We start from the raw sequence: 27,549 nt of genomic DNA, 5'->3' as shown, positions 1-27,549 counted from the left end.
CCATTATAAGACACTGAGTATTAAAAAACCTCACTGAATTGAACAGCTTGCCTTGCACACATACTATAGTAACATGTCGACACATGAATAGATGAGTAATAAATACAAATTAGAAATAAAAAAAAATATGCCAAGTTTAGTGGGATAAAGTAATCTGAAAATCAACAAAAGAGATTAAAAAAAACAATAAGATATTTACAGAGAATTTAAAAAAATAATGAACTAACAAAGTGTAATATATCCCCTATAGGAAGTGAATCCCTTGAATCTAAAAGCCAATTTCGAGTTGTGAAATCATAGTTTAGTGTGTCAAACTTACGAGACAGTCAAAGGTTTTTCAGAAATTTTGACTTATCAAGACAAATGTGAGATACTGGGTCAGAATAAAGACATACCGAGTCAAACTTTGAATATTTAAAGTCAAACTTATGCAATATTAAGACAATTAGAACAAGTCCTCTCACACATGTGCCCTAAAAGCCTAAAGTATGACTTAGCATCTCGTAATTTTGACTAACCATGAATATTTCAAAATAGCCTCAACAAAATAGCCTCATCAAGAAAAAATTGGGATTGTAAGTCAGACTAATGAGACACTCAGTCAAACTTAAAACTTTAATACTCAAGCTTATGTGATGTCCTGTCATAGATGTGTTCTTAAAGCCTAAAGTATTACTTAGCATCTCATAATTTTGACAAACCATGATTACAGTCTGTCATAAATTCATTATCTCTGCCAGAAAATAGATCAAAAATAGGTAATACAAAAACTAAAAAGGTTTACTTAGTCACAATATTGACACAGTAAGTCAAAATCTCAACTTTAAATCTCTTTTTTGCCATAAAAAGTTAAACCTTTGATATAATCGCATTATTATGGCTTTTTAGTACCTCATAATTTTACCTATTTATGACATGACACTTCATTATAACTTGTGAAATAGCCTCATCAAGACAAAAATGAGATTCTAAGTCACAATAAAGAGAAACAAAGTCAAACTTATGCAACATTAAGACAATTGGAACTAGTCCTCTCATACATATGTCCTAAAAAAACTGACGTATGACTTAGCATCTCATAATTTTGACTAACAATTATTATTTTACTGTCTATCAGAATTTTACTTATTTATCTATTATCTCTGCAGGAAATGAAAATACATCACAATGAGCCATCTCATAAATGCATCCTAAAAAGCCTAAATTATGACATAACATCTCATAATTTGTTGACTTACCTTGATAAAACAAAATTTTGAGATACTCACTAAAGTTTATTTAGTTACAATAATGAGACAGTAAGTCAAAATTTCTAATTAAAATGTCTTTTTTTTGCCATAAAAATCAAATCTTTGCTACTATCTCATCTGTGTCTCATAATTTTACTTATTTATGACATAAAACTTCATTACAACTTAACCTCATCAAGACAAAAATGAGATTCTTAGTCAAACTTTGGACTTTAGAAATCAAAATTATGGACTTATATATATATATATATATATATATATATATATATATGAACTATTACAACTCTCATGTGTCCTGAGTATATAGTTTAACTTACCATTATAATCTTTATTTTTGCCATTTCTAATAGTTAATGTATTACTTATGTATTTTGGGCTTCCATAAGTGTCATTAGGTCTGATTTTGTCTCTCCAAATCTCCAGTCTTCTAATGTTAAAGAAAGACAAAGCCCTGCAGCCCTGTGCTGTACAGTATCTCCATGTAACAGTGGGCCCCCTCCTGGATCATATGTATATTTAATGCATGTATCTGGTGACACATCGCCTTTGTCTGGTGACAGCAGGAAGCTCCAGACGCATCAGCCTCTGATTCGCTGGTTGGCTGGGACATTGCCAAACGCGGAAGTGACGCAAGAGTCAACCATCCAGGGACAGTTTCGGTATTGGTATTTACAGAAGAGTCCGACAACTGCATGCATTCGCCTGGGAGAGTGCACCGCGACCTACAGACGGGCTGCCCCCCCACAGACCAGAGTCATGGCGCCCTTGTCTCTGCCGCTGTCGTCTCTGCTGAAGCACCGGGACTGTCTGCACAGGGCCAATATCTTCTGTAACGTCTTTCAGAGTTTACACCACCGGCCGCTCACATCGCGTTCATGGAGACGGAATTTCGGAGCGGTGGCCAATGGAGTCGGACAACTCCTGTCACTGCGACCCAGAGCCAAAAACTACGCAGCATCTGTTTGTAGCAGCTCATCGGACGGTCCGGACATGACAGAGAGGCTGTGGAGTGTTTACAATGAGACCAAGAGGCAGATTGAAGGTACAGACACTGATACAACAGCAGCATTACAACCCTGTACTGACCAGTGTTCCCAGCTGACTAATGCAGCAGCTATTTCTACTACCTCACATTAGCAGCCTGAAAACAATAAACTCCTCCTGCACAAATGGCAATGATCGACTGGAGCTTGTGAGAGTTGGCCTGTTCTAATCTCTAAATCAAACACACCCACACTTTGCTCAGTGTCAGTTCTGTCTCAATCAGACACCTGGGGCTGTATTCACAAATTTCCTAGTACAAAGAGTTGCTCCTAGTGATGAAATTGTAAGGAAACTGTCAGAATTGTGACCTTTTTGTAGAATTTCCCTTTGTAAAAATAAAAGTTATTCACAGAGCCTCTTAGCCCTTAAAAGAGCTCCTTAGGTGAAAACTGTTAGTAGAGAGGAGGACTTTTAAGAGGTTCAAAAGTTTCTTAATCAGAGGAGAAAATGGTGGAAAGACAAAGAGGTCAGAGAAATATTCTCCAAACACTGGATGACAGTGAGTAATTGAAATGCGACAGATTAGATCGTGCAGGGATAATACCTTATGTTTGGTCCATCTCATTAGGGATAGGAACACATTTCCCACCTGACACTTTCACGCCAGAAATAAAATGATCACAACACAGATATTTGGAAAAATGCAACAGTGCAGCAGTGATGACTTGTGTCTGTCTAAACCAGTGGTTGCCAACTGGTGGTTTGTGGTCCAAAAGTGGGTTGCAGGCTCGTTCTGAATGGACCACAAGTGACTCACAAACATGTCAAGTTTGTAAAAACACACCGTATTTTTTGAAGTACAGTGATTTTTTGTCATGGAGCTTTTATTTTGAAGTGATGTGCTCTGCTGTAGAGGGAGTGACTAACATATAGCTGCTCAACAGAGACAGAGACAGTAAAGTAGCTCAACGACATGGCCAGATGCAAACATGACGCTGAGTATATTAAACTGTGAGGACCTTGAACTAATCACTATGGATAAATTTGGACCCTGAGGCTGGAGCAGTTGGGAACCACTGGTGTCAACCTTCCATTGGCAGAGTGATCACACAAACAATGACAACACTTTCACAGTCAGCAGTAAATTTCATTTCCACTGGGTGTCCACACCTCACAGGCTCACAAAAGAGTGTGTCTGTGACAACCAATTACACCTGTTAAAAGAATGCATCACACCTAGCAATAGGGTCAATCACACTGCCTCACTTAGATAAAAGTTTCTGTCCCCTCCTTGCTCAGAGTTGTTCTGAGAACTTTCCTAAATCACTCCTAGTCTAGGACTCCTTACTAACAAATTTTAGGTTAAGTTAGGAGCTCTGTTTGTGGACATGGCCTTAGATCTGGTTGCCAAGCAGTTCATTTTTTTATAGAAGTTCTTCAGATGTATAAAACCAGGTTGTTGGCGTCCTCAAATTATGTGTCCATTCCTCGCTTATCCTGCAAGTTATTCCTATTCCTCTAGTCTGTCGGGTCCTCAGATCAAAAGAATCAAAAGAGTTTTTCATAAAAAATTGATCCAAGTTGTGAGTTTTAACAGGGTTGTGTCAGTATGCCAGGTGCCGTAATCCCTGAGTGCTGTAACTTGCCTTCTCTCTGATTGATTGATGATGAATCATAGTTGATATGTTATTCAAAGCCTAATTTTTAAACAAGTAATATTCATACTGGTTTAAATAAACAATTTGATCGTATTTCCATCTTTGCTGAGCCGAAATGAATTAAAAGCCTGTCCCAAATATAGGTCTGTTGATTTAAGTGATTTAGGCAAATAATTGCACGGGCTATTAATTAAATGAATTAACCTTCCATTGTGAAGTAGCTTGTAATTTGGTAAACTACAGTTTTAATGTAGTTTCCCCAACACTGTTCATAAATGGCAAAATGTCTAAGAGTCTTTCAGTCTTTAAACGTTAGAGAAAGAGAAAGCCCTGCAGGCCTGTACTTTACAGTAGCTCTATAATGATGTGTCCTTTTCTGGATTATACATATTTAATGCATGTATCTGATAACCTATGCGCATCCTGTGCATACACTATGAATAGGCTACTTACATTCAAAGTGGTGGTGCCAAGCAATAAGTAACAGTAGTCGACAGAAATCTGAAGTGCATGTAGTCGATAACGCTGTGTACTGGCCCTATTCAGACTCCAAATCAAAAACAATCTATTCACCCCCCTTCAAGACACACACACACACTGTATGTTCTGAGATATGCCTTTCTGTCAAAGCAACAAAAAATATTCCCAAAAGGAAAGAAACATCAAAATAACCCCATGTATTTCTCCCCTCTCAGATTTGATCCCAGCCATCGCCACCAACTCAGTCAACCCTGACACCATTTTTGCCAACAACGAGATGAGCCTGCGAGACACAGAGATCTACGGCTTCGACTACGACTACACCCTGGCATTCTACTCCAGGCACCTCCATACCCTCATCTTCACTATCGCCCGGGACATCCTCATCAGTAACCATAGGGTGTGTGTGCACAGTGTGTGGCTCTTAAGAGACCTGGCACTCCAAACACATTCTTGTTCCAGACTCAGACAGAGGCATTCATCACGGCTGAAAATGATTGGTAAACTAATTGAACAAAACACAGAACAGGGACCTCATTACAGAAAAATATCCTAATTGCTTGTCCCATCTAAACTGAAGTTTAAAGATAGAAAAGACGTCTTATCTTCCTTACAGAGGCAATTCCTCAACTCAGGGCTGTTTGTCATCCTGACTCAGACCTCCTGTCTTGACTTCAGAAATACTCACTGTAACTGTAAGTGCTATTCTTCTATAAGCGCTCGTCCTGTTATGACTCTATCTATGTTTAGAGTAAGACTGCATGTACCTTCAATTAGAATGTACCAGTCGCCTCCTCAAGATGGACATGACATAATATTAGCTGCTCTCACTTGTCACTAGTTAGCTACGTTGCCATCATGGACAAAGAAAGATGGGCATTTAATTCCCTACAAGGCGTCGGAGGCATTAGTTCTTTGTCAATTTGTGAATTGTTTTATTTATTTGAATTATTTAAATTTAAGGTGTCATCATACAGTTTGAAAACCCTTTAAACCATTTATAATTCAGTGTTCACATTGTCCGCCGTCTTCATTGTCATTGTCATGCAGACACATTGAATTTAGGGCAGGGTCTGTGCCATCTTCACCTTGGATTCCTAACTTGGGAACGCCCTCAGTTTATCAATCAGTTTATAATTATTTGTCACGTAAAATCATATGAATACAATTTCAGTGAAATCTTAGGCAATCTTAGGAGTCTTAAGGCCAGGTCAGACCCAAGATTCGTGACAAGACGAAACCGTTCTACAACGTTACAGAGAAAAGTTGCAGCGGTGTCAACTAGCCGGACTGAGCTCGATTCAAGCTGGTTGATGTTGTCACCTGCAACTCAGCTGGTCAAATCGCTGGCGGCTGGTTTTAGAACATAAAATACGTCACCTGTTTCTACAGCCAATCAGCTTGTAGTGAAGTCAAAATGACTGCAGACAGCATGTTTGCTTGCTGCAGCAGGTGCTCCCTCCCTGCTGAGTCCTCTGTTTCAGTCGTCACTGTGCGCTGGTGTTGGACAATCGGCTGCTGCTGCTGTTCGCTGTATGTGCTCATGTCCCCTCACACACACACACTGTCAATGACTGATTAATTGGCGCTGGTTATTTATATTATTGTGGCGTATTTATTATGAGTACAGTCCATCCAATGCTCGTTTTGTTTGTTTTTCACGTTTTGTTGCTGCATTTCGATGATACACCATCTCATCTAGTTGCATTGGTGTGAACCGGCAGGTTTTCAGAACATTGCAGAACAGCACATTGCAAGTAGTTGCCTGTTTTAACTCGTCTCGTCGTGAATCTGTGGTCTGAACTGGGCTTTTGGTAGGGTCTTCTTCAGTTAGGATCCTTGTTGCATGAGGGTAGAAGCTCTCCCTGAGCCTCTCAATGCTGGCCTGGTGTAACCGCTACCTTCTTCCCGACTCCAAGAGGGAAAAAGGCTGTATGGGTCAGGGAGAAGGTATATCTAGGGTTGCGATGGTATGCAATTTTCACAGTACAATTACGATCTCAGAAAATATTGCAGTATCACCATATTACAGAATTTAATTTGTTAATGGAAGTATGTGTAAAAAGTCTCCCCTTAGAAAATAACTCGAAGAAAGGGGAGATATAACATCCAGTTTTATAGTTAATATCATAGATAAGCAGATGTACACGGTATGATAACCGTCAACTTTTATATCATAGTATACCTTGAATCTGTTATATATCGCTGCAACCCTTGGTAAACCTATCCTAATTCCTATTGTAAGATAAGAAGGGATTCTTTCCCTAAATACAGTTAGGAAACAAGTTTCTGTAATGCCAAAAATAATCCTAAATGTCATCCTAAAGTGAGATAAGATAGGATTTCAGACTAACAACATTTCTGTAGTGAGGCCCCTGAACAGTAAAGAATCACGTTCTCATGTTTGTCCTTTAAAATAGGATTAGGATCCCTCCAGAAAACACTGTTGCTTCCATTGAGCAAGGCATTCAAACCCCTGGACATTTAGATAGATAGATTAGTAGTAGAAACTTGTGTTCATGGCTGAATGTGTACGAGAGCTTTGTGTGATGATAGGCAGAATGACCACCCCACATTTGAGGTGTAAACTGGGCTACAGCTGTAGTGTGTTCACCTACATAGATGGATTATGGATTAGCCTTGCAGTTTGCGTTTGTCATTGCTCAGCTGTTTTAAGATTCAGTAATGTCCTGTTTTGTTGTCACTGAACATCTCAAACATTTCCTTTTATATTAGTATCCAGAGGGGCTGCGAAATTATGAGTACATCCCTAATTTTGCAGTAAGAGGACTTCACTATGATGTACAGAAGGTGAGAGGGGCTTTGCTTGTTCAACTCAAAAACTGACTGTTTTTATTTTTTATTTTTGCATCAGTTGTACTGTAGCCTTCATGCCTAATTTGTTTGCTAATATTTTAACAGGCAATGCTGATGAAGATAGATGCTTTTCACTACATCCAGTTGGGAACTGTATACAGGTACCTGTGCACTATGTTACTGCTCACATCAGGGTAGTGGGTCATAAATAATACACGGAAAAATGTGGAATTCACACAACACTGTGTGAGTGTAACAGAATCAGAAATCAGATATGCCATATTGATCCCTGAGGGGAAACTGGGTCACACTGCAGCTGCTCTTATATTCAAAGCTATGTTGTAAGAAAAATATCAAGTACTTTAAAACTAAATTAATAGCCCAGGGCTATTATTTGCTTAAATCACTGAACTCAACAGGCTTAAATTTTGGACAGGTTTTAATTCCTTTCACACAAAACGGTTGCTCAGCAAAGATGGGAAATTCTATGAAGTTGAATATTACGTGTATAAAAATTAGGCTTCCAATAGCAGATCAATTATGAATCATTCATTTGATCTAGCACTGAGAGACAGTGCATTAGGATTAGGGCACCCAGCATACCGACACAACACCACTTTATCCTGTTAAAACAATACTCACAACTTGGATTATACAAATATATGCACAATATCACATTATATAACCACAGTGTAAATCAGGGGTGTCAAACTAATTTTAGTTCAGGGGCCACATACAGCCAAGTTTGATCCCCAGTTGGCTGGACCACTAAAACCATTAAATAATAACCTATAAATAACTACCCCTTCAGATTTTTCCTTTTTTTTTAATATTAAGAAGTTCATTCTGAAAACATTTATCCATTTACAAAACAGATGATGAATAGCCCGCGATATCCTATGAAAAGTATGTGCTAATTCAACAGTATTGCTGTGTTTCAAATCGCGTACTTCTAAACTTACACTTACTATTTTGAGCGCATAAGTGCGTTCACACTAGGCTTGTGCCGATTTCCAGTTTAATCCGGTTTAAGAGCGCCACCCGGTTTAATTCACATCAACCGGATAAACCGGAGGAGAAAAAAAAAAGCTTTTCACATCGGCAGCATGTCAAGGAACTATATTCAACTTATCTTGCATTGTAACATACATTATGACAACTTAATAAGGTTTATGTTTGTTTATAAATGAAGTGGAGGAGCCTACAAGTGTTTCGCTCGGCTGTCTGCTGCTGCTGCGAGAGATCAAATTTCATTGGGGGCAGGGAAAAGTGCTGAGGGAGTCAGCAGTCATTCAGTTTGTTGCCCTAGTAACCCGTTTCCACTGAAGAAGTTCCTGGTACTATTTGGGGGGCTGGAACTACTACAGGAACGTCCTTTCGCTCGGCCCTCTCAACCGCTGTGTCTCCACTGAGAGAGCAGAGTCAGAGGAAAGTTCCTTGGTGGCCTTCTGCGTCTTCTTCTTCTTGTGTAACCTTGTGTGTATTGGCGGTTAATACAGCATTACGGCCACCTAGTGGATTGGAAGCGCATTACACCTATAATGGGCTTTTATTGGGAAAAATAGCTCAAACGCGACCCCCAGTGGTAAAATTAGGTATATAATTCGATATATCGGTTTGGTTAGTTATTTGGCTTTAAATCAAACCGGTTGGAAATTTTTCAAACCGGCACAAGCCTAGTTCACACTGAGAAGTATGGAAAAATGCAGTGCACTATGAGTACCCGGATGATGCACTCAAAACAGTCAAAAAGTTGAGTATGGAACTATGGACACTTCTTGCACTCAATGGTCGCCATCTTGGCTACGTAGCGCAAGGGGAGGGACCACTTTTCAAACTGGAAAAAGCAACCCAGGGACTGTGCGACCGTGAACGTCGCTGCATTGTACAAATTCACGTGTTTTTTGGACTGAGCACTGTTGTGCTATACTGTTGTCGTATAAGGTATAAGCCAGCAGTATGTTTATTGGGTTAATTTAGCAGTCTGTAATGATTTGGTACCGTGAACGATAACGCGAATGCTAATGCTAGTTTGCTAACTAGCTAATTTGCGGTTGTCATGTCCGGCGAGTGTTTGGTTGGAGACAACACTACCCTGTCAAAATTTGCGCACTACGCCACTGAGTGCATAGTGCACACAGTATACTACATAGAAGTGTACTAACGGAAGTATGTGATTTGAAACACACCATTGGTCCCAGTTATTCTACATTCAATTCAGTCTACTCCTCACTTTCATCACATGTGCAGTGGAAGCTGCTGAAGCAGCAGGTGAAGTCATCCCCTGCCATATTGTTTTAAGATAGCAGTCTGATACAGATAATGAAGCTGCTGGTTAATAATATTTTGCACAATGTTCAATATCCACAAATCTGACCACAGTAAGTGTTCATTGTTATTTCAGAGAGCTATATATACAAGTGCTTCAATAACAGGTGTGCAAAGTCATCCAGTGGGCCAGATCGGACCCTTAGACGGGCCGGCTCTGGCCCCCGAGCTATATGTTTGACGCCCCTGGTGTAAATGGAAAAAAATGCTAAGAAATAATTTTTCTAGGAGCGTTTTCAGGAGCTTGCACATGCTACAAATGACATGGCATTAATTCTATTATCTAATGATTTGATATTTTGTGTTTCTTCATCAGGGGTCTTCATCCAGTTCCTGATGAGGAAGTAATTGCCATGTATGAAGGTTGTCACGTACCTCTAGAGAACATGAGCGACTTCTATGGCAAGGTGATGATCATTTCCTCTCTCATCTATGACCAGACAGCCACTACAGAAAGAAAAACGACAGAATTTTAATGACATTAATTGCTGTCCTGCAGAGTTCCCATGGCCACACCATGAAACAGTTCATGGATATATTCTCCCTGCCTGAGATGACCCTCCTGTCCTGTGTCAATGACTTCTTCATGAGGCATAACATCGACTATGAGCCAGTGCATCTTTACAAAGATGTAAAGGTGAGCTAGTGTTATTATTCTGCCATCTTTCACCAGTGTTTTCAGGAACTTAGCATAAAATATTTGCAGTAATCTGACAAGGTGATTCAAGTTTTGACTCTCCCAGGGGACAATGTGTGTAAAGACATACTGCCAAATGCTCAGAAATACAACTATTTACGTTTGCAGTGTGCTGTAATACTCCAGCCATTCAATCCCATCTTAAATTTAGCTCTGAAAACCAGTGTCTAATTTTAGTCGAGCAAGCCCGCCTCCAGCCATCTGCGTCTGTTCTCTGGTGGGTCTGCTGCTTCAGAGGGAGAGGGGCGAGAAATCGGCGCTGTCTTCTCCCTTTGAGGGCAGCTGTCATGCTGGTCCTGTCTATTCTGTGTGACAGTGCAGCGTTTTTGACAGATCGCTGTCATTAAAAGCCCTCACACACACTCTCAGTTCCACGAGTACCTCTCATATCTTTTCAAGGACACGCTGCTTAATCTTTTTTTTCTGTCTGCCAAGCCTGATTTATTATTCAGCATTAACCCTGTCGTTTTATTGCTTACTCCTTCCTTTCACTTTTGTGTCCATCAAATAATCTTTGCATGTGATAAACTTTTTTTAAATGTGCAACTTTGCAAAGGAGAGTCTATTTACTCATTCACTGATTCAAAAGCACCGGTTACACTTTTGAAAGTGTGGTGGAAACTTATTCAGTAGGTCACCAAAGTAACTAAACTCCAGGGCCTGCTTTCTTCATATTTAATTTGTATTCAGAGATGCACTTTCTTTGTGCTTCCAAGTCAACCATTTATATACAGAGCAAAGTGTTGCTACTGGAGCTGAATGCTAACATTGTGTCACTGAAGTCATGACTTCTTGGCTGAGGACTGTTTACTTTTTTCCTCTTCACAGGAAGCCATTAGAGATGTTCACGTCAAGGGCATTATGTACCGAGCCGTGGAGGCAGACATTGGTAATGCTCTTTGGATTTATATTGCTTCGTGTGAGCTAATATAAAACAAATTATACGGCTCCATCTGAGTTGTCGTCAAGACATAAACAATTAATTCAGGAATAATGAGGCTGTGATATACAAATAAAAAGGAGAGTTTTATCTGTGTAAATTATATCAGCATCACCCGCTCTGTGTTTTCTCATTTTCCAGAGAAATACATTTGCTATGGCGAGCAGAGCCACGCTGTGCTGAAGAAGCTGTCAGAGCATGGAAAAAAGATGTTCCTCATTACCAACAGCCCGTTTGACTTTGTGTAAGTGTGAGCAAACAGAGCACAAGTGGTTGTTGCTGTGATTAATTAAAAATGTCTTGCATTGGTATACTATTTAATTGGTGCCACTGTATAATGACTCAGCTTTTATACATAGGCAATCACACATCAAAGGGCTTTCCACTAGCAAGCATTTGTAATTCATTGTAGGACACTAACTATGAGCCTCTTTTGAAGTCGGACCCGATTGCACAAAATGACTAGCTATGCATATCCAACCTCAAAAGGCTTCCCAGACCCCCAAAACATTAAACCTGTGTCCTCAATTTAATAGTTTAGCACATTCAGTCACCACAGCACTAAACATGGAACAAAGGCAAAGGAGAGGCTGTCCGCACACTGAAGTTCCCAAGTTTTTAATAATGCAACGTTTCGACCTTAGCATCCTCCTGCATCCTTATTATTCATACATGTTTACGATTTATCTCTGATCCTGTCATCTCCAGCCTCTTCTTTTCCTTGGTAGCTGTTTTTATGCCTCAGCAAGAGGCATCATGAAGGCGATTTATCTCAAGAATGCTTTAAGGGAAGTTCTTCAAATCTGGCACAAATGTCCACGTGGGCTCAATGATGAACTGATTTGAACTTGGTGGTCAAAGCTCAAGGTCACTGTGACCTCGCATCTGTCTAATTCTCGTGAACGCAATGTTTCAAGAACACCTTGAGGGAATTTCCTCAGATTTGGCACCAACATCCACTTGGCATCAATAATGAACAGACAGGATTTTGGTGGTCAAAGGTCAAGGTCACTTTGACCTCACAAAACATGTTTTTGGCCATAACTCAAGACTTCATATATAATTTGGGGAAAATTTTACACAAACGTCTCATAGAATAAAATAATGAAGTGATGACATTTTATACAGTCAACTTCACTGTGACACCAAAATTTATTCATTTTCTGAAACCCCTTATCTTGTTAGGGGTCGCAGGGGAGCTAGAGCCTATCCCAGCCAACATTGGGCAAGAGGCAGGGTACACCCTGGACAGGTCACCAGACAATCACAGGGCTAATGCCCCGTTTCCACTTACATATATGTACGGAAGCTCCATGATATCAGATGTGCTAGTCTCGCCACCAGACAATCAGAGATCTCCGCCTTCTGATAGTCTGGGGACACTCCTTTCTAAAGTTTGTTTAACACACCGGCGAAAACGGCCGGCAACAAAGCAACGCCTCTTGCATTTTTTGAAAAGGACACGCCTTCTCGGAAATGTGCGCTCCCCCTTTTCTTGTCCGCAAGGAAACAAACACACAGAGAGCTTGAAAATGGATGCCGAGAGATTTAACTCTGTTTTATCAAACGTGTGCTCATCCGTGAAGAAAATATTTTCTCCAGCAGATGTCTTAGTTACAACATGATTGAGCTAACTGGAGTAGTTTCATGTCGTATCCAACAACGGGAGGCTTTTAACAGATAACGTCCTGATGTTAGCTTTGCTGCTGCTGTTAGCTGTCCCTGTCAGCTGCAGCCACTGATGCTTTCTAGACATCGTGATTTCCCAAAACCGAATAAATACCACACATAGCAACACAAAACTGCTTTGCTAGCTCAATCATGTTGTAACTAAGATATCCGCTGGAAAAAATATTTTTTTCACGGACCGTTTAATGAGTTATTACCTATTACAGACACCGCTAACGGCTAAGAAATAGTAATGTTTGTTCAATCATTGTGTTTATAGACTTTACAAACATCGGATTAGTCTAAACGGTGATACAGTGATGTCAAAAATGTGATATATATATATATAGCTAAAAGCTCTGCTGGTTTTCTACCCAGAAGTATTTGTAAACAACAAGGAGATTCCCTCTAACGTTACAGTCCGGCTGGATGGATGAGTCATGGCCTTGTAAAAGATTATGTTTGTTTCTTTAAGTTGGCGAGAATGTGTCGCCTCAAACGCGACAAACATCCACTAACTTTGACGGCGTTTTCTGCGAGCGCGGCTGAGCCATTTTGTACCAATACACGTGTTTCTAGTGGGACTATGTTTACAAGCACAAGAGTTCAGCGAGCCACTGAAGGACCGCCCTGCAGATTTACTATTGGTTCTGCAACGTAGGGAGTTTTTTTTAAACTCTGAAATTGTATCCGCCCATCTAAACACAAAATCAGGGAGAGAGTCATCAGTCTTTAGTTAAGCAAAGCGTCTAAAGACTGACTTGTGAGTCTACAGATGTGCATGCGAAACTCCTCTTCTCTGTATTTTGCCTCAAGTACATTAACGAAATTGAACATTTGCGATGGATTTCAGAGAGACCATATGACAGTGTGCTAGCTTAGCAACAGGCTGCTAACTGGCTAACAGGCTATTTTCCTCAATTCAGTTGCCTGTGTTGATCGTCGAGTGAGTTTGTATAATAACTTGTTTATCTTTGTGAATCTGAGTAATGTTATTCTGCTAAAATATAGTTATATATTATATACAGTCAGATCGTCACTATGACTCATTCAGCCATTCACAAGTCTTTTAAATTAAATATTTCAGAAAACATGCCACGTACTTGGCAGGTCCTGCTTTTGTCCTGGTATTGTTCCAAGCGAATACTACTGGATGGCGAAAAACGGACAAAAATAGCCTCTCTCCCAGGGCTACAGGTAGCTTCTACCAGTTTTCTATCCATCCATAAAGAACTGCCCTTCCTTGTGTTGGACATAGAGGCATCATCTGTATATTAATGGATCTACTGACACCAGTCACATACAAGAGTGGAAATTAGGTTTAACACATAGAAACAAACAACCACTCACTCTAACATGCACACCAACGGCCAATTTAGAGTCACCAATTAACCTAACATTCATGCCTTTGGACTATGGGAGGAAGCCAGACTAGGAACTCTATTGCTTTTAGGCAGCAATGCTAACCAATGCACCACCATGCCGCTGTGACACCATCATGCTCTCTGAAAACACTTTTCTGGCCATTTTCTGAATTGCTGATCTTGGGTGTCCACTTTGAAACTGTGCTGATTATACTTCTGTGCTGTGAAGCTGAAGATGTATGTGAAGCATCCACATTTTAGAATATGTAGCTTCTTAGCACCAAAATCCCTGTATAAAGCACTACCAAGTAACTGTCATGGCTCAAATTTGTCTGGACAAACATGTATGTAAACTGTAGCTGCAACTTGACAGGTTCACAGAGGCATGCAACAACAAGACGGTAATTCTAGTTTGTCCTGCACTTGTGCTTAGCTGGGGTTGGATGTGCACACTATCCACCTTTTTTTGGCAACAAACATGTAACAGCTGGGTTGCAAGCATCATGGGAGTTTCATTTAAAGTCACACTCACACAGTACAAGGTGGACCTGTTATTGCTGATCTATGGCTGAGCCCTCAGCTCAAGTGCTTGTTACTCTACCCTCATGATGAGTATTAAGCTGATGCTGACAAGGTAATGTCTTAAATCTTTGTCCGTCTCAGGGACCGAGGAATGACCTACATTGTAGGTAAGGACTGGCGGGACCTATTTGATGTTGTGATCGTTCAGGCCGACAAACCTGGTTTCTTCAACGACAGGAGAAAGTAAGTGCGTTTGTATCTGCGGCTCATACTATATAACGCTATGGGCCTTACTGCAAGCGGTTACCAGCAGATCGTGTTCACTACAGTATTTGTACATGACATGTACATAGGTGTGTGTGTGTTTGAGAGCTGCCAATATTGAGCAATATTGTCTTTCTGTGTTTTTCCCAGACCTTTCAGGCGAGTGACAGACAAAGGCGCGCTGCTGTGGGACAGGATTCACAAGTTGGAAAAAGGAAAGATCTACAAACAGGTGCTTTGCCATTTATGGTAGTTTGAAATTTCTCTTGGCTTCATCTTATAAAATACATTTTTGTAACGAGTGTGTGTTTGATCACTGTAGGGAAATCTTTACGAGTTCCTGAGACTCACCGGCTGGAGAGGATCCAAAGTGCTCTATTTTGGTGATCACATCTACAGTGACTTGGCAGTAAGCAGCACACACACAACAAAGGGCTCATTATCGCTCCACAAAACACTGTCTCATGAAAGATTTTAAGAACAAAGAGGGGAACCCTCCTTTGACCATGCGCAATTTAATATAAGTGAGTTTATCTTGAATATAAGGGGCTGATGATGACTGAGTTCATCTTTATATGCAACAGTCTAAATCTTAACGTTCTGTTAGAAGAGGCACGTAATGAGAGACTGAGCAAATGCTTGAAACAGAACAAAGATGCTAAAGCGTCTGGGCTGAGAACGTAATTCTTCATGCATTAAGTTTGTGTAGCTCTGCTGTGGGTTTGGTAGACAGGCATTTTAATGAGTGTCAGTGTCTCCTGATATATCACACCTACCACATCTACAGTAGTGAGTATCACTGCACCTTATTTACCTTTTTATACCTGTAACCTAGCAACCTGCCAAAAGCTGCCCCTCATCTGCGCTTAAACAAACAAACTAGCATCTTTTTTTCTATTTTTATTGCATCACTATGAGTTATTATAACGACTTGGATGAATGAATGTGTCTGATCAGCTGTAAATGGTGATAATGAAATACAGAGTTTATATTTTTGGCATAATGCCTCGCTGGTGGCAGGCAGGCAGCCAGCTGTCAAACATGTCATCCTGCTTATTTAGAAAGATGGAACACAGTGTTTGTGGTTTACACCAACCACAGCTTACAGCCAGCATCTCTGGCTGTAGGATGAGATTGTTATTGCAAATGGACACAGAGCAGATGCATCTCTGAGTTACTGAGGAGTTGCAGGAGAGGGGAGAGAGGAAGGGAGGGAGGGAGCAATATTTTATTTCTGCTTTATGCAGTTTTATTAAGAAATCCAAATATGCAGAAGACTCCAGAACAATGTTCTCACTTCCCTGGATCCATTTCAACATGTTTTTTCAGTCGCACATCTTACTTACATTGCCGTTTTAATTGGTGCTGTGCACACTTGCCTTGTAATGGGTCAGTCTTTACTTGAGCTTTAAGCGCAACCAATTTCATTTTCAACATATTAGTACAACTACATTGATTGTGTACTGGAGTGCAAGCATTGTCAAATACATCTGAGTATGCAATACTAGGCCTGCTGTGACTGTACAGTCATACAGATCTTGTGTGGCATTACTGTGTTTGCTACACGGCTGGTGCAGAAGAGGTTTATGTCAAAACTGTCTTAACAGGTAGGCTAACTGAAAAAGTGAGGATGACACTCTGGCAGCAATAGACTCAAATTCAGGCTATGCTGCATATATATATACCTCAAGCTTACAACTCCAGTGTATTCTTTAAAGCAGTGGTTTCCAACTGGTGGGTCGCAGTCCAAAAGTGGGTCATGGGTCCATTCCGAATGGACCACAAGTGACTTGCTAACGTGTCATCTTCATAAAAAACACACATTATTTTGAAGTACAGTGAATTTCTGGTGCATAGCTTTTATTTTGAAGTGCCGTTTTCTGCTGTAGAGTGAGGGATTAATGGACAGCTACTTGACAGAGACAGAGACACTTAATATATGAAACTGTGTGGACCTTGAACTAATGACTAAGGAGATATCCGGACCCTGTAGCTGGACCAGTTGGGAACCACTGCTTTAAAGCACTTACTTTTATTTATCATTGCTTGAAGAAGCTCTATTCTATATATTTAGAGCATAGTGATGTCGTTGATTCTGGTGATGCCAATGCGCAGACATCAAATCGTTTAAGTTGTTTCCTATAAAGATGTCCTCACCTGCTCTGTGTGTCAGCGAACAGGCTAAGCGGCGTGTCTCTTGTTTGAAAAACCGCTTGCCCTTGCTTTATTTTTACCAAGCTTTCCGCATCTCCAACTTATTTTCAAAACAACAGTAAACTGTTGAATAGGCTCACAGAGGGCTCGACAGTATCCCTGAACGTTGGTGTCACTCGTAGTAAACCCTTGGCACTCCATCCGTTAGAGTTCGCTCACTCGCTGTATTTTTAGGAAGAGGCTCTCAACATAGAGGTGGCTAAGCCTGGGCTAGCAGTTAATGGTGCTAACAGCTCAAACAGTGCTAACAACAGCAACAGCAATGACAAAGTTCATGGTGTTAACCAGGGGGAATTGGAGGGTGAATGCTAATGCTTCCGCGACAACGACGTTCAGATATCAGCAGTGGCCTCTATATGAGCGCGGTACAGAGCTGTGGCTATTAGCTAGCCAGTGAGATACACAGAGAGGGACTCACATGCACTAACATGTGGACGGGCCGTCTACCACAACAATTTTTTAAAAAAAGCTGAGATTTCAACACACAGAGGGAGCATGACTTCATTCTCTGCTGAGGATGCCATTACTCCACTACATCTCTATATAGCAAATAGTGATTTGCTGCTATATTTATGCTCTGAACATTTCATACCGCTTTTTAATTCCTGCATGTTAAAGCATCAGTCAGGCACTGACACCAACAGGTAAATTCCTAAATTATTGACAATTCTGGTCCTTTGTTTTGCAGGATTTGACACTAAAACATGGCTGGAGGACAGGCGCCATCATCCCTGAGCTGAGGAAGGAGATCAAGATCATGAACACAGAGCAGTACGTGCACATGATGGCCTGGGTACAGGCACTGACTGGACTCATCGAGCAGATGCAGGTCAGGAGACTTTATCAAAACATTTGTGTCTGTCTTTTCTTTTTTGCCTCTATCCTGAAATGCGTGAACTTAACTTCTTTGCATTGCTCCCAAACAGGTACACAGAGATCCGGCATCACAGGCTGTCGTCGAGGAGTGGATCAGAGAAAGAGAAGCCATGAGGTAACGGAGATAATTACTTTGGCAACTTTGATTATTTACTGAGATCATGTGGGACTGATGGAAGCACATGTTGACGGTTTGAATGTGTTTTGATGGCAGGTCACAGACGAAGGACATCTTCAACTCTCAGTTCGGGAGTCTCTTCCGGACGTACCACAACCCCACCTACTTTTCACGCCGACTCTCGCGCTTTGCTGATATCTACATGGCCTCCATCAGCTGCCTGCTCAACTACGACCTCAAGCATACCTTTTTCCCTCGCCGTACTCCCCTGCAGCACGAGTCCCCCTTCTGCCCTGAACACAGCCCTGCAGATATCAGCGTCTCCTCGCAGCTCAGCAGGACCAAAGCAGAGTCCGATTAGAGAGAAAGAGGATTCAACAGGGTTCAAAAATACAGACTAAGATTGAATGATCTCAGTTGCTGACTTAATTATTTCATTTTTTTTAATTTAGGTTTTGAGACATGGCATTTTAGAAGATGCATGACACATTTTAAGCTATAATTGGTAACAGTCGTGTAAACTGTTTGTGTTTATTAAGCTTTAAGATAGTGAAGAACAGGCTCTCAAGGAGTTCAGTCATCAAAATGACACGACAGAAATGTTTTCACTTAAAACCTGGACACCTTGTATTTTACATTTGTATCACACAGAATTTAAAACATTGAATGCACTGATTGTTTTAGGTTTGCATTTGTGTGCGTGTGTCTGTGTGTGTATGAGAGAGTAGGGTAGTAAGAAATTATGCAAAGATGATGTATTTACACAGTCTAAACAACAGGGGGCAGTCGCACATCATGTCTGTAACTTGAATTTTACACCCTGCCTGTACATTTGCTTTTTTATCCTCTGCATCTGTAAAACTGTAAGAGACTGTCCATTAATTTACATTACAAACTGCTGTGTTGCCTTAATCTCTTCTTCACATTACTGCAATGTATATATTTTTGTAATAGCCTAATCATGTAATCTATTGCAGTCAAGCTTTTCAAATTTTGCATTTTAGTTTATTTCATTTTTGGACTTCTCATTGTGGTAACACGCTGCACATGTATGTTCTGACAGCTAATTACTAAAACCAGCTCCGCACAACACAGCCTGTACTGTATGTTTAATTTCAGCACATGAGAAATGTTAACATTTGTCAGGAAAAAAAACAGAGCCTCGTTTCTATATTTAGCAGGCATGTTGTTATTTGATCTGTTAAGGCAGTGTCGAGTTTCATGTGTTTGACACTTCTGCAGAAAATGCGTGAAATGTTTTCTCACATGCTGGGATGAATGCTGGAGAGTTAATGTATCTGATGTATAATCTGGGAAAAAAAGGGAATTTATAAATATCAGTGGCCACATCCAAGACCTCATCCTCATGGTTTGTTTGTGTTTCTGCAGTTTAAATATGATGTTGTATATTTTTTTTTCACTATTTATTAAAATGGAAATGGATTAATGATCGTAGCCAAGTGTTTCTGTCGTTAATTTAACAAATCTTGATATGGTTGGATAATTATGTCATTAGATTTAATTAGCAGTTAAGTGTCTGTTGAATGTGAAGTCCATTACACAAAGTGCTGTTTACCTTTTTTATCTGCTGTCTAAACAACAAAAGAAATATTAGACAGGTTGAAAATAAAAGGTCCATGATTTAGGGGGATATAATAGCAGAAATGGAATTTGATATAAGTATATTTTTTTAGTGTAAAATTACCTAAAAAATAAGGTTTATTATGTTTTTGTGACCTTAGGACGAGCTGTTTATGTCTGCATAGGGAGGGGTCCTCATCCACTGAGTCTGCCATGTTGGAAAAGACAAACCAAACACTGGCTCGAGAAAGGGCTGTTTGTATTTTCATGTCGGCAACCATTGTTAGCAGCCACTACGCTACGAGCCACACAGTGTCAGAAAAAAAACAAATTTTTAACATGAAACTACTCAGTATATAAACTGGTTTAAATCAATAGGTCCGTTTATTGTTGAGATGAGGAGATCTCTGTGGATAATTTCCCCTCCTGAATGTCTGGGGCTGGTTGCACAAAACACCTTAAGTTAAGATTTTCCTTGAAGTCCATGTTAAGGGTTTCTTAGAATAAAAACAGCTGCACAAAACACATCTTCTCCTTCAGGTTTCCTTAAAATGTTCACTTAAGTATTTAAGGTTTTCCCGTTATCTTGGTCCTATAGCCTTAAGGAATCCCATAAAGGTAGTTAAACCATTGCACAAAAGACTTAAAGTATCACAAGCTTGAGCGCAAGTAAAAAAAAATGGTTATCATGGATACTGTAGTATTTTACCACTGTAAAGGTTTTTAATGTGATAAATGCCTTAACATTTTTACTCAACTAAAGAAACTTTCTCAGGGATTCTGTACAACTTCATTAAGTTGGACAAAATAAGCTTAGGACAAAATAAGTCTGAAGGGAGGAGACCTCGGGGCGCCCCAGGACACGCTGGAGGGACTACATCACCCGGCTGACCTAACCAGGAGTTCATGATGGCACACAGGAGAAGTTGCAGCTGGTTGCAATCAGCGATGCTCCCTGCTAGTTGTCACTAAATCCCACACACTGCTCTTTTCATTTTCAGGACTAATTCATCCCTCTTTAATATCCCTCAACTTTCCAATTACCATTAAAGCCATGGGTTTGTTGGGATAATCCATTCAAATCATGTTACAGACCAATTTCCCATATTGCATCTCGGGCTTTCCCTGGCAGGCAGGTGCACAATCTGAGCCGAGTGGTGTAACAGGGATAAGAAAAGATAAGATCTGTGATGCTGTGTCCTGAGCTGAGCTGAGTGTCCAAGGGTTCAGTCTCTGGCCTCACAGTTGCTTCACATACTTCATTTAGGCACCATGGACAGCAACAGCACGCAGTGGAGCTACGGCTCACTTCCTCCATCCATTCACGCCGAGGTGGTGACTGCTACACCCACCATCTTCCCCCGTTTGGGCTACAGCATAATTTCTTTCCTCATGTTCATCAACACGGTGTTAACGGTTTTTAACAATAGTCTCGTCATCACCGTGATGCTGAGGAATCCGTCTCTTCTCCAGCCAATGACCATTTTCATCCTCAGCCTTGCGGTGTCCGACCTCATGATAGGCCTGTGCGGCTCACTGATCGTCACTATCACTAACCAGCAAGGCTCTTTCTTTATTGGCCACATTGCCTGCGTGTTTCAAGGATTTGCAGTCAATTATTTTGGTAAGTGGTGTGGTGAGAGCAGTTTGTGTTTATAGACTTTTTGGGGAGCAATTTTGTTTTCTCTGTGCCTGGAGGTCTGTCACTGTAAAAACACAATAAAATGCAATTGTAAGGCTAAAACATCGATACTACTGTTTCACTTCACTGAATGTCTGAATGTTTTGTGGCTTTACAAACATATTCATGTTGTGTGCTTCTGTTTGATGTCTTTTGAAAATGTTTTTCTTCTGTTGTCAGATCCTGCAAATGTCATGTTCCTTTTTTTTAAAAAACATGTTATTGTGACTTGAAGTTCATGCATAACTTTGAGAACAAACTTTAATTCAAGGTTGTTTTTTACTAGCTTTTCCCAGAGCTTCAAACAGCATCTCAAGGCTCTCTCAGTGGTGTTTGTGGAGTTATTGGAGGTGTAACAACTGAGCAAATTTCATATCCTGAGAAAGACCCTTAGATGTAGTTAAAATCTCCATAAAAATTAAGTAAGTGCACTAGGGCTGCACGATTCTGGAAAAAATGAGAATCACGATTTTTTGGCTTACAATTGAGATCATGATTCTCTCATGTTTTTTTTTGTTTTTTTTTTCAACATAAAGATTTATTGTGCTTATTTCCTGATACAAAAGGAAAAGTAACAAAAATTATAAATAAATAATAAAAAAAAATATCATTAAATAACAAAACCTATGATTGTGCCTGATACAAGAGACACAAGGCACATAAACTCTGGTCAGCAGAGAGGGAACACTCCTGTTTTTAGCTTAAATGCAACAGCTGACAGCCTGACACTGACCGTAAAAACAATAAACTTTAGTCTCTTGTCTTCTCTTACAGCTTTGAACAATTTTAACAATAATATCAATGTTGAACAACATTTTTCTGAGGTAGGTATTCCAGGCCTGGAATTAAGTCATTTTTAGGGCAAGGCCACTTTGGCCTTTGATAAATACAAATTTATCGGGGCATCACGGCCAAAATGTGGGGCACCAAGGCCAAAACCAATGGCGTAATAACAATATGTGCTAATTACATTGAATGAAGACAAAACAATGTATGTGTTGAAAAACAGTACTGAGTTTATTAAAACTGTAAACTGAACATTTGACTTTTCCACAAAATGCTGTGTGATAAATGTTATTAAAATTAAATTAAAATGTAAACAATTCATAATATTCATTGTTATTGTTATGATAAAATAAAGTCTAAATGGACTAAGGAAGATCAAAATTAAACATTTCAACACCATGCTTTTGACAGGAGTATTCACCTAACATTGCCTACATATCTTTAATTATATAATTATTTATATGTCTCTATGTATATTTTTACATAAATCCCCAATATTTAATTTGCCTTTAAAAAAAATCCTCTTCCTTCATTTAAAGAAGCAACAGACAGAATTTTTGCCTATATATATCATTATGAAAATAATGTGGTTTGCACAGGGTAGTATACACAGTAAAATCAGACTATCAGTGTTTACATAGGTTACTTAATGGCTTTTCAATCTTTGCAATAAGCTTATGCCACCGGGGACGAATTTTCGCTGAAAAAATCTGCTTTACGGCAGGAAATGCGTCATGTATTGCCAAACTGGTCGGTCAGCCAATCAGGGACTGGAGCTGGTCCTTATGAGGAACTGGCCGGGGCATGAGATAGTTGAATCAGGAGCACAATGGCAGACGGACAAAGTTTGGAGATAAGTGAAAAACGGCCTCCCAAAAGAAAAGGAGCTCCTCTGTCTGAGGAGGCGAGGATGCACAAAAAGTGATGAAAAGTGATAAAAGAAGACGAAAAACAAGAGTAAACCTCAGTCAGGCGTTCAAGAGATGGAGGGAGCTCCGTGACTAAAGAGGCTTCAACACCAATGTCCAGCTAGCTTTCTTTCTAATGGATCAGTAAGTAACACGGCTAAATGTTAGCTAGCCAAGAGAGGACTGCACTGTACTGGCTGCTAGTTCATTCCTAGCTGGCCAGCATCTCAAATCACCGCAACCAGGGACCGGGTAGCGAGTGTTGGTTGGCTGACATCCTTGTTGCCATTCTATGGCAGCCCTCGGACAGTGATTACCCCTCACCCCCCCGCCGCCACCGCTGCAGCTACTGGGCACCCAGCATCTCTGACTGGGAGAAGTGGAGTAAAATCCTCTCCTCCGCTCCCATTTGTCTGGTGAACACCTCTCCTCTGTCAATACACTCTGCCAGCAGTTTAATGATATTGATGCCAGTTGTAACATTTGAATCTTTTAGTAGTAAGCCATGTTCTAAGCGGGATAATGTATAGTGAGCCAGTGACTGTTGAAAAATAACTCTGTCGTGTGTCAGGGTTGCATTCCCCTGTCGGGAGTTATTTTTCAACAGTCACCGGCTCACTATACATTATCCCTTACGTGTCTACTGTTGTTTGTACTGATACTGTGCATATTGGTATAATTAACTGTGAGTTGTTTGTACTGGTACTGTGCATTCTGGTATAATTATTTGCATTACTATTTGTTTTTTTCTTCAGATAAATCTGATAAATGTTGCTCGGTCTATTTACTCTGAGGAGTGTCAGTACGTTAACTTTTAAGGGGTCCTCCTCACTTTGTCGGCTCTTTCCTGCTCTCGTTGCTTTCCAAACTGCCAGCTGGCTGTCGCTCTGCATCACGTGGTATAACGTTGCATTGTTGGGAAGGCTTGTTTTCATGCAGATGATGTCCCGACTCCCGGCACGGGCGGGGCTGGCAGAATCGCTGTCATTGAAAAATTAGATCGCATATGCATATGAATCGAGATCACGATTTTATTATGATTAATCGTGCAGCCCTAAAGTGCACCTTTTTTTTTTAATGAATTTATTTCTCTTCTAGGTCTGGTGTCTCTCTGCACTCTGACCCTGCTCGCCTATGAGCGTTACAATGTGGTGTGTAAACCCAGAGCTGGTCTGAAGCTGAGCATGCGGAGGAGCATCATCGGGCTGCTATTTGTCTACATCTACTGCTTGTTTTGGGCGGTGGCACCATTATTTGGCTGGAGCTCCTACGGACCTGAGGGGATCCAGACCTCCTGCTCTCTGGCCTGGGAGGAGAGATCGTGGAGCAACTACAGCTACCTCATCCTCTACACGATCCTCTGCTTCATCATCCCTGTTATAGTCATCATCTACTGCTACTGCAGAGTGCTCAAATCCATGAAGAAGGTGGGCTCGTGATGGCTCCTGAATATTTATTACACTTTTACACAATTAGATTTAAAATTCATATCCCCCAGCCTCATCTGTTTGCAATTTACCACCTACTGACTAAACAAGCGGCTTTTAATGGGTGTCAAATTTCCTTTATACTCATAGCTGAACAAGAGTGTGGAGCTCCAGGGTGGGTGTTCCAGTCAGAAGGAGAATGATCATGCCATCAACATGGTCCTGGCCATGATCATAACTTTCTTTGTATGCTGGCTGCCCTACACGGCGTTGTCAGTGGTGGTAGTCGTGGATCCTGAGCTCTACATCCCTCCACTGGTTGCCACTATGCCCATGTACTTTGCCAAGACCAGCCCTGTCTATAACCCCATCATCTACTTCCTTTCGAACAAGCAGGTGAGCAAGAAAAACAGACGCAACTACACATAAAATTGATGCCCATATATTTCCTGAATGTTTTTTTATGTCCAACAGTTCCGTGACGCCGCTCTGGAGGTGCTGTCTTGTGGCCGCTACATCCCCCGCGCGCCCACCGCTGTCAGCATCAACATGCGCTCCTTGAACAAGAGGAGCAGGCTGACTTCCTTCAGCAGAAACGTCAACTCTCACAGCAAGGTGTTGCCTCTGTGACTCCTGCCAGTGAAAACAAGGAGCTGTCATGGTTGTCAATGTTTATTGGTGCCTCGTCAAGGACGCAGACCTGCACATATACAGGCCCATGTCTCTCAGAGAGATATGTGTAGCCCAGTGGGAACAGAATTGGCTCAGAGACTGATGGCTGACATGGAGGAGGTGGACAAAAAAACTCATGAAACACAGTGATACGATACAATCCACTCTCCCTGAAAATGTGCTTCTTTTGTTAACTTTCTCAGAGATGAATTGATTCATCTGACACTAGTTTGTTTGGGCATTATATTGAATTGCATTATTATTATTACAGTGTGTTTCTGTAGTTACTGTCCATCCAATCTGTCTAGAAAAATAAGAGTATTCAGTTAGATGGTTTTATTTCTGTGATTTGTTTAGATCAATAAACTGTTACTTTTTTTCATACTGCTGTTTGCAGATGTGCACTGTATGCATGTGGAAAAATAGCCAAAAAGAAATGAGCTCTGAAAAGGACAGCAGGGTATTACGTGTAAATGAACTGAGGTAAATTTTCCTCCATTTTACCAGCTCTCACATCTCCCTGCTCAGTTCTTATCAAGTTAAAATCAAGATTTGCTGTATTATATTTTTTGCCTGAAACTGTTTTCATAGCGCGGTGTTTGACTGTATTACAACAATTTGTGAACAAGAAGTGGACACCATGATGTTTTTCTGTACTGTACAGACAAAAATTAGATTAAACAATAAAACTAAGCAGCGCTGATCAAATATAAACCAAGATTCTCTCACTACGTTGCCTATTTCTCGCCTAAAACGTTTTAGAAACATATTTTAACTTACCATTTAACTGTAGCCCGAGATCGTTCTTTGTTAGCCGGCCGCCATTTTGTTTCCGTATTGGACAAATGGCCAAAGCGTTTATTGGTCAGGTGTGGAAAACTGCATTCTGGGAGTGGTAGGTTTTCTACCTCTTGAGCAAAAGCGAATGTCGCAGCCCTTTTTCTCTGGTCCTACAGCAACAATTTTAAAAGTATTTGCATCTTTCTATTACATAGAAGTATTTACATGAAAGCACCATCTTTCCAGCAGTGGAATACTTTATTAAATGGTTGTCTTGTGAGATATATAGTTTTCATTTGTATGCATTTTTAACGAGACTTGGCTGAACTGCAGATAAACTTTGACCCTTGATTTTATTCTTAAATAAAATGCACTTGACTTGTTTTCAGTTAGTGTGAAAAGAAACATCCTCTGTTCTGAAAGTCAGATAGATATTTAATACTTTGGGAGTTTTCAGTAATGCATTCTGTGGAGCATTAAATATTTATTCATGTATAGTAGACTGTGCAGCCCTTTGTTTATTGCAAGGCCTTTTCCTCTGGAGACACATACTCCGATTTTATGTAAGGTGTACACATACTCCCCATGTAATATTTTTATGTAAATAAATGAAATCAGTGTCAACAAGAGCTGGCTGCGTCATATCATCAGCACTGACAGCCAAGCCAAATAATCCATAAGTCCTGCCTTTTGCCACCGCTCACACTTCCCAGAGGTCTGCTGCACAAAACACAGAATATTAGATTGCTGCAGTGTGTGCAGGCATAAGTTCACTCATAAGCACCTGTGTGGATAGAGGATTTACTCAGTGCATTTATTTATAAGTTGCAGGGAAGCTGCAAAAGCAACTCTCTCTCTCTCTCAGATTGTGCTTAAAAAAATTAAAATAATGAGTAGGTTATAACTGCAAAACCTATAAAATGAAAAACATGGAAAATTCGGGTGCACTTGTTATAAGCGAGCCTGTTGCACATCCCACCTCGTGCTGTTGTAAGAATGGGAAGTCAGTCAGGCAGTAAAAGACTTTCATTTTGCTTGGCTGGCCTGTTCTGTGATCTGTCACTCTCTTATTTGTATTTTGTTTATTTATTTGTCAGAAGACAGTTCAGAAAAAGATGACATGATGACAAAGTCTCTGAGCCTGAGTCAAAGCCAGGACGTTGTGTCTTACATCGCACACGCCTGAGCTCACGCTGAGTCACCAGAAATGAAGATTGATGATTGAAAAGACTGATACGCATCACTGAATAAAGATGAAGAAAAAGACACAATTAAAGAAACTTTTATCTATTGAGTTGTGATAGAAAAAAGGATTAGTCATTTTTTGGTGAGGATTTAATACGCACTTCAAAGTTGTTTTGTTCTAAGGGGATATTCATTGATTTTCTTTATTTAATTTATTTTTGGTTCATATATTGTTTCTGGGAGCTGTGTTTTCATTATAATTGTTAAGTCATGTTTCAATTCAGTAACTTTTCACAATAAATATTTCAAATAATGTCCAATCTATACTTATTTTTTCCCAAATTCAGAC

At 40.3% G+C, this 27,549-nt stretch overlaps 2 protein-coding genes across 2 annotated transcripts; both read left to right on the top strand.

The window, feature by feature from the left end:
* Nucleotides 1-1,883: 1,883 nt before the first annotated feature.
* nt5dc3 (5'-nucleotidase domain containing 3) lies at nt 1,884-19,635 on the top strand. The gene is made up of 14 exons (XM_033634953.2): nt 1,884-2,292; nt 4,588-4,772; nt 7,109-7,183; nt 7,295-7,350; nt 9,834-9,924; nt 10,017-10,154; nt 11,043-11,103; nt 11,296-11,398; nt 14,850-14,951; nt 15,123-15,204; nt 15,295-15,381; nt 17,875-18,015; nt 18,113-18,177; nt 18,277-19,635. Exons 1-14 carry the CDS (start codon nt 2,007-2,009, stop codon nt 18,539-18,541), a joined length of 1,737 nt encoding a protein of 578 aa, XP_033490844.2. The 5' UTR covers nt 1,884-2,006; the 3' UTR covers nt 18,542-19,635.
* Nucleotides 19,636-21,033: 1,398 nt separating this feature from the next.
* On the top strand, nt 21,034-26,620 carry LOC117262566 (parapinopsin). The gene is made up of 4 exons (XM_033635572.2): nt 21,034-21,385; nt 24,235-24,563; nt 24,714-24,959; nt 25,038-26,620. Exons 1-4 carry the CDS (start codon nt 21,034-21,036, stop codon nt 25,191-25,193), a joined length of 1,083 nt encoding a protein of 360 aa, XP_033491463.1. The 3' UTR covers nt 25,194-26,620.
* The last annotated feature ends 929 nt before the right edge of the window (nt 26,621-27,549 follow it).

The sequence above is a fragment of the Epinephelus lanceolatus genome, chromosome 5 (genome assembly GCF_041903045.1).
Source record: "Epinephelus lanceolatus isolate andai-2023 chromosome 5, ASM4190304v1, whole genome shotgun sequence".
NCBI lineage: Eukaryota > Metazoa > Chordata > Actinopteri > Perciformes > Serranidae > Epinephelus > Epinephelus lanceolatus.
Note: the sequence above shows the minus strand (reverse complement) of the source record. Positions and strands in the feature narration are given on the sequence as shown.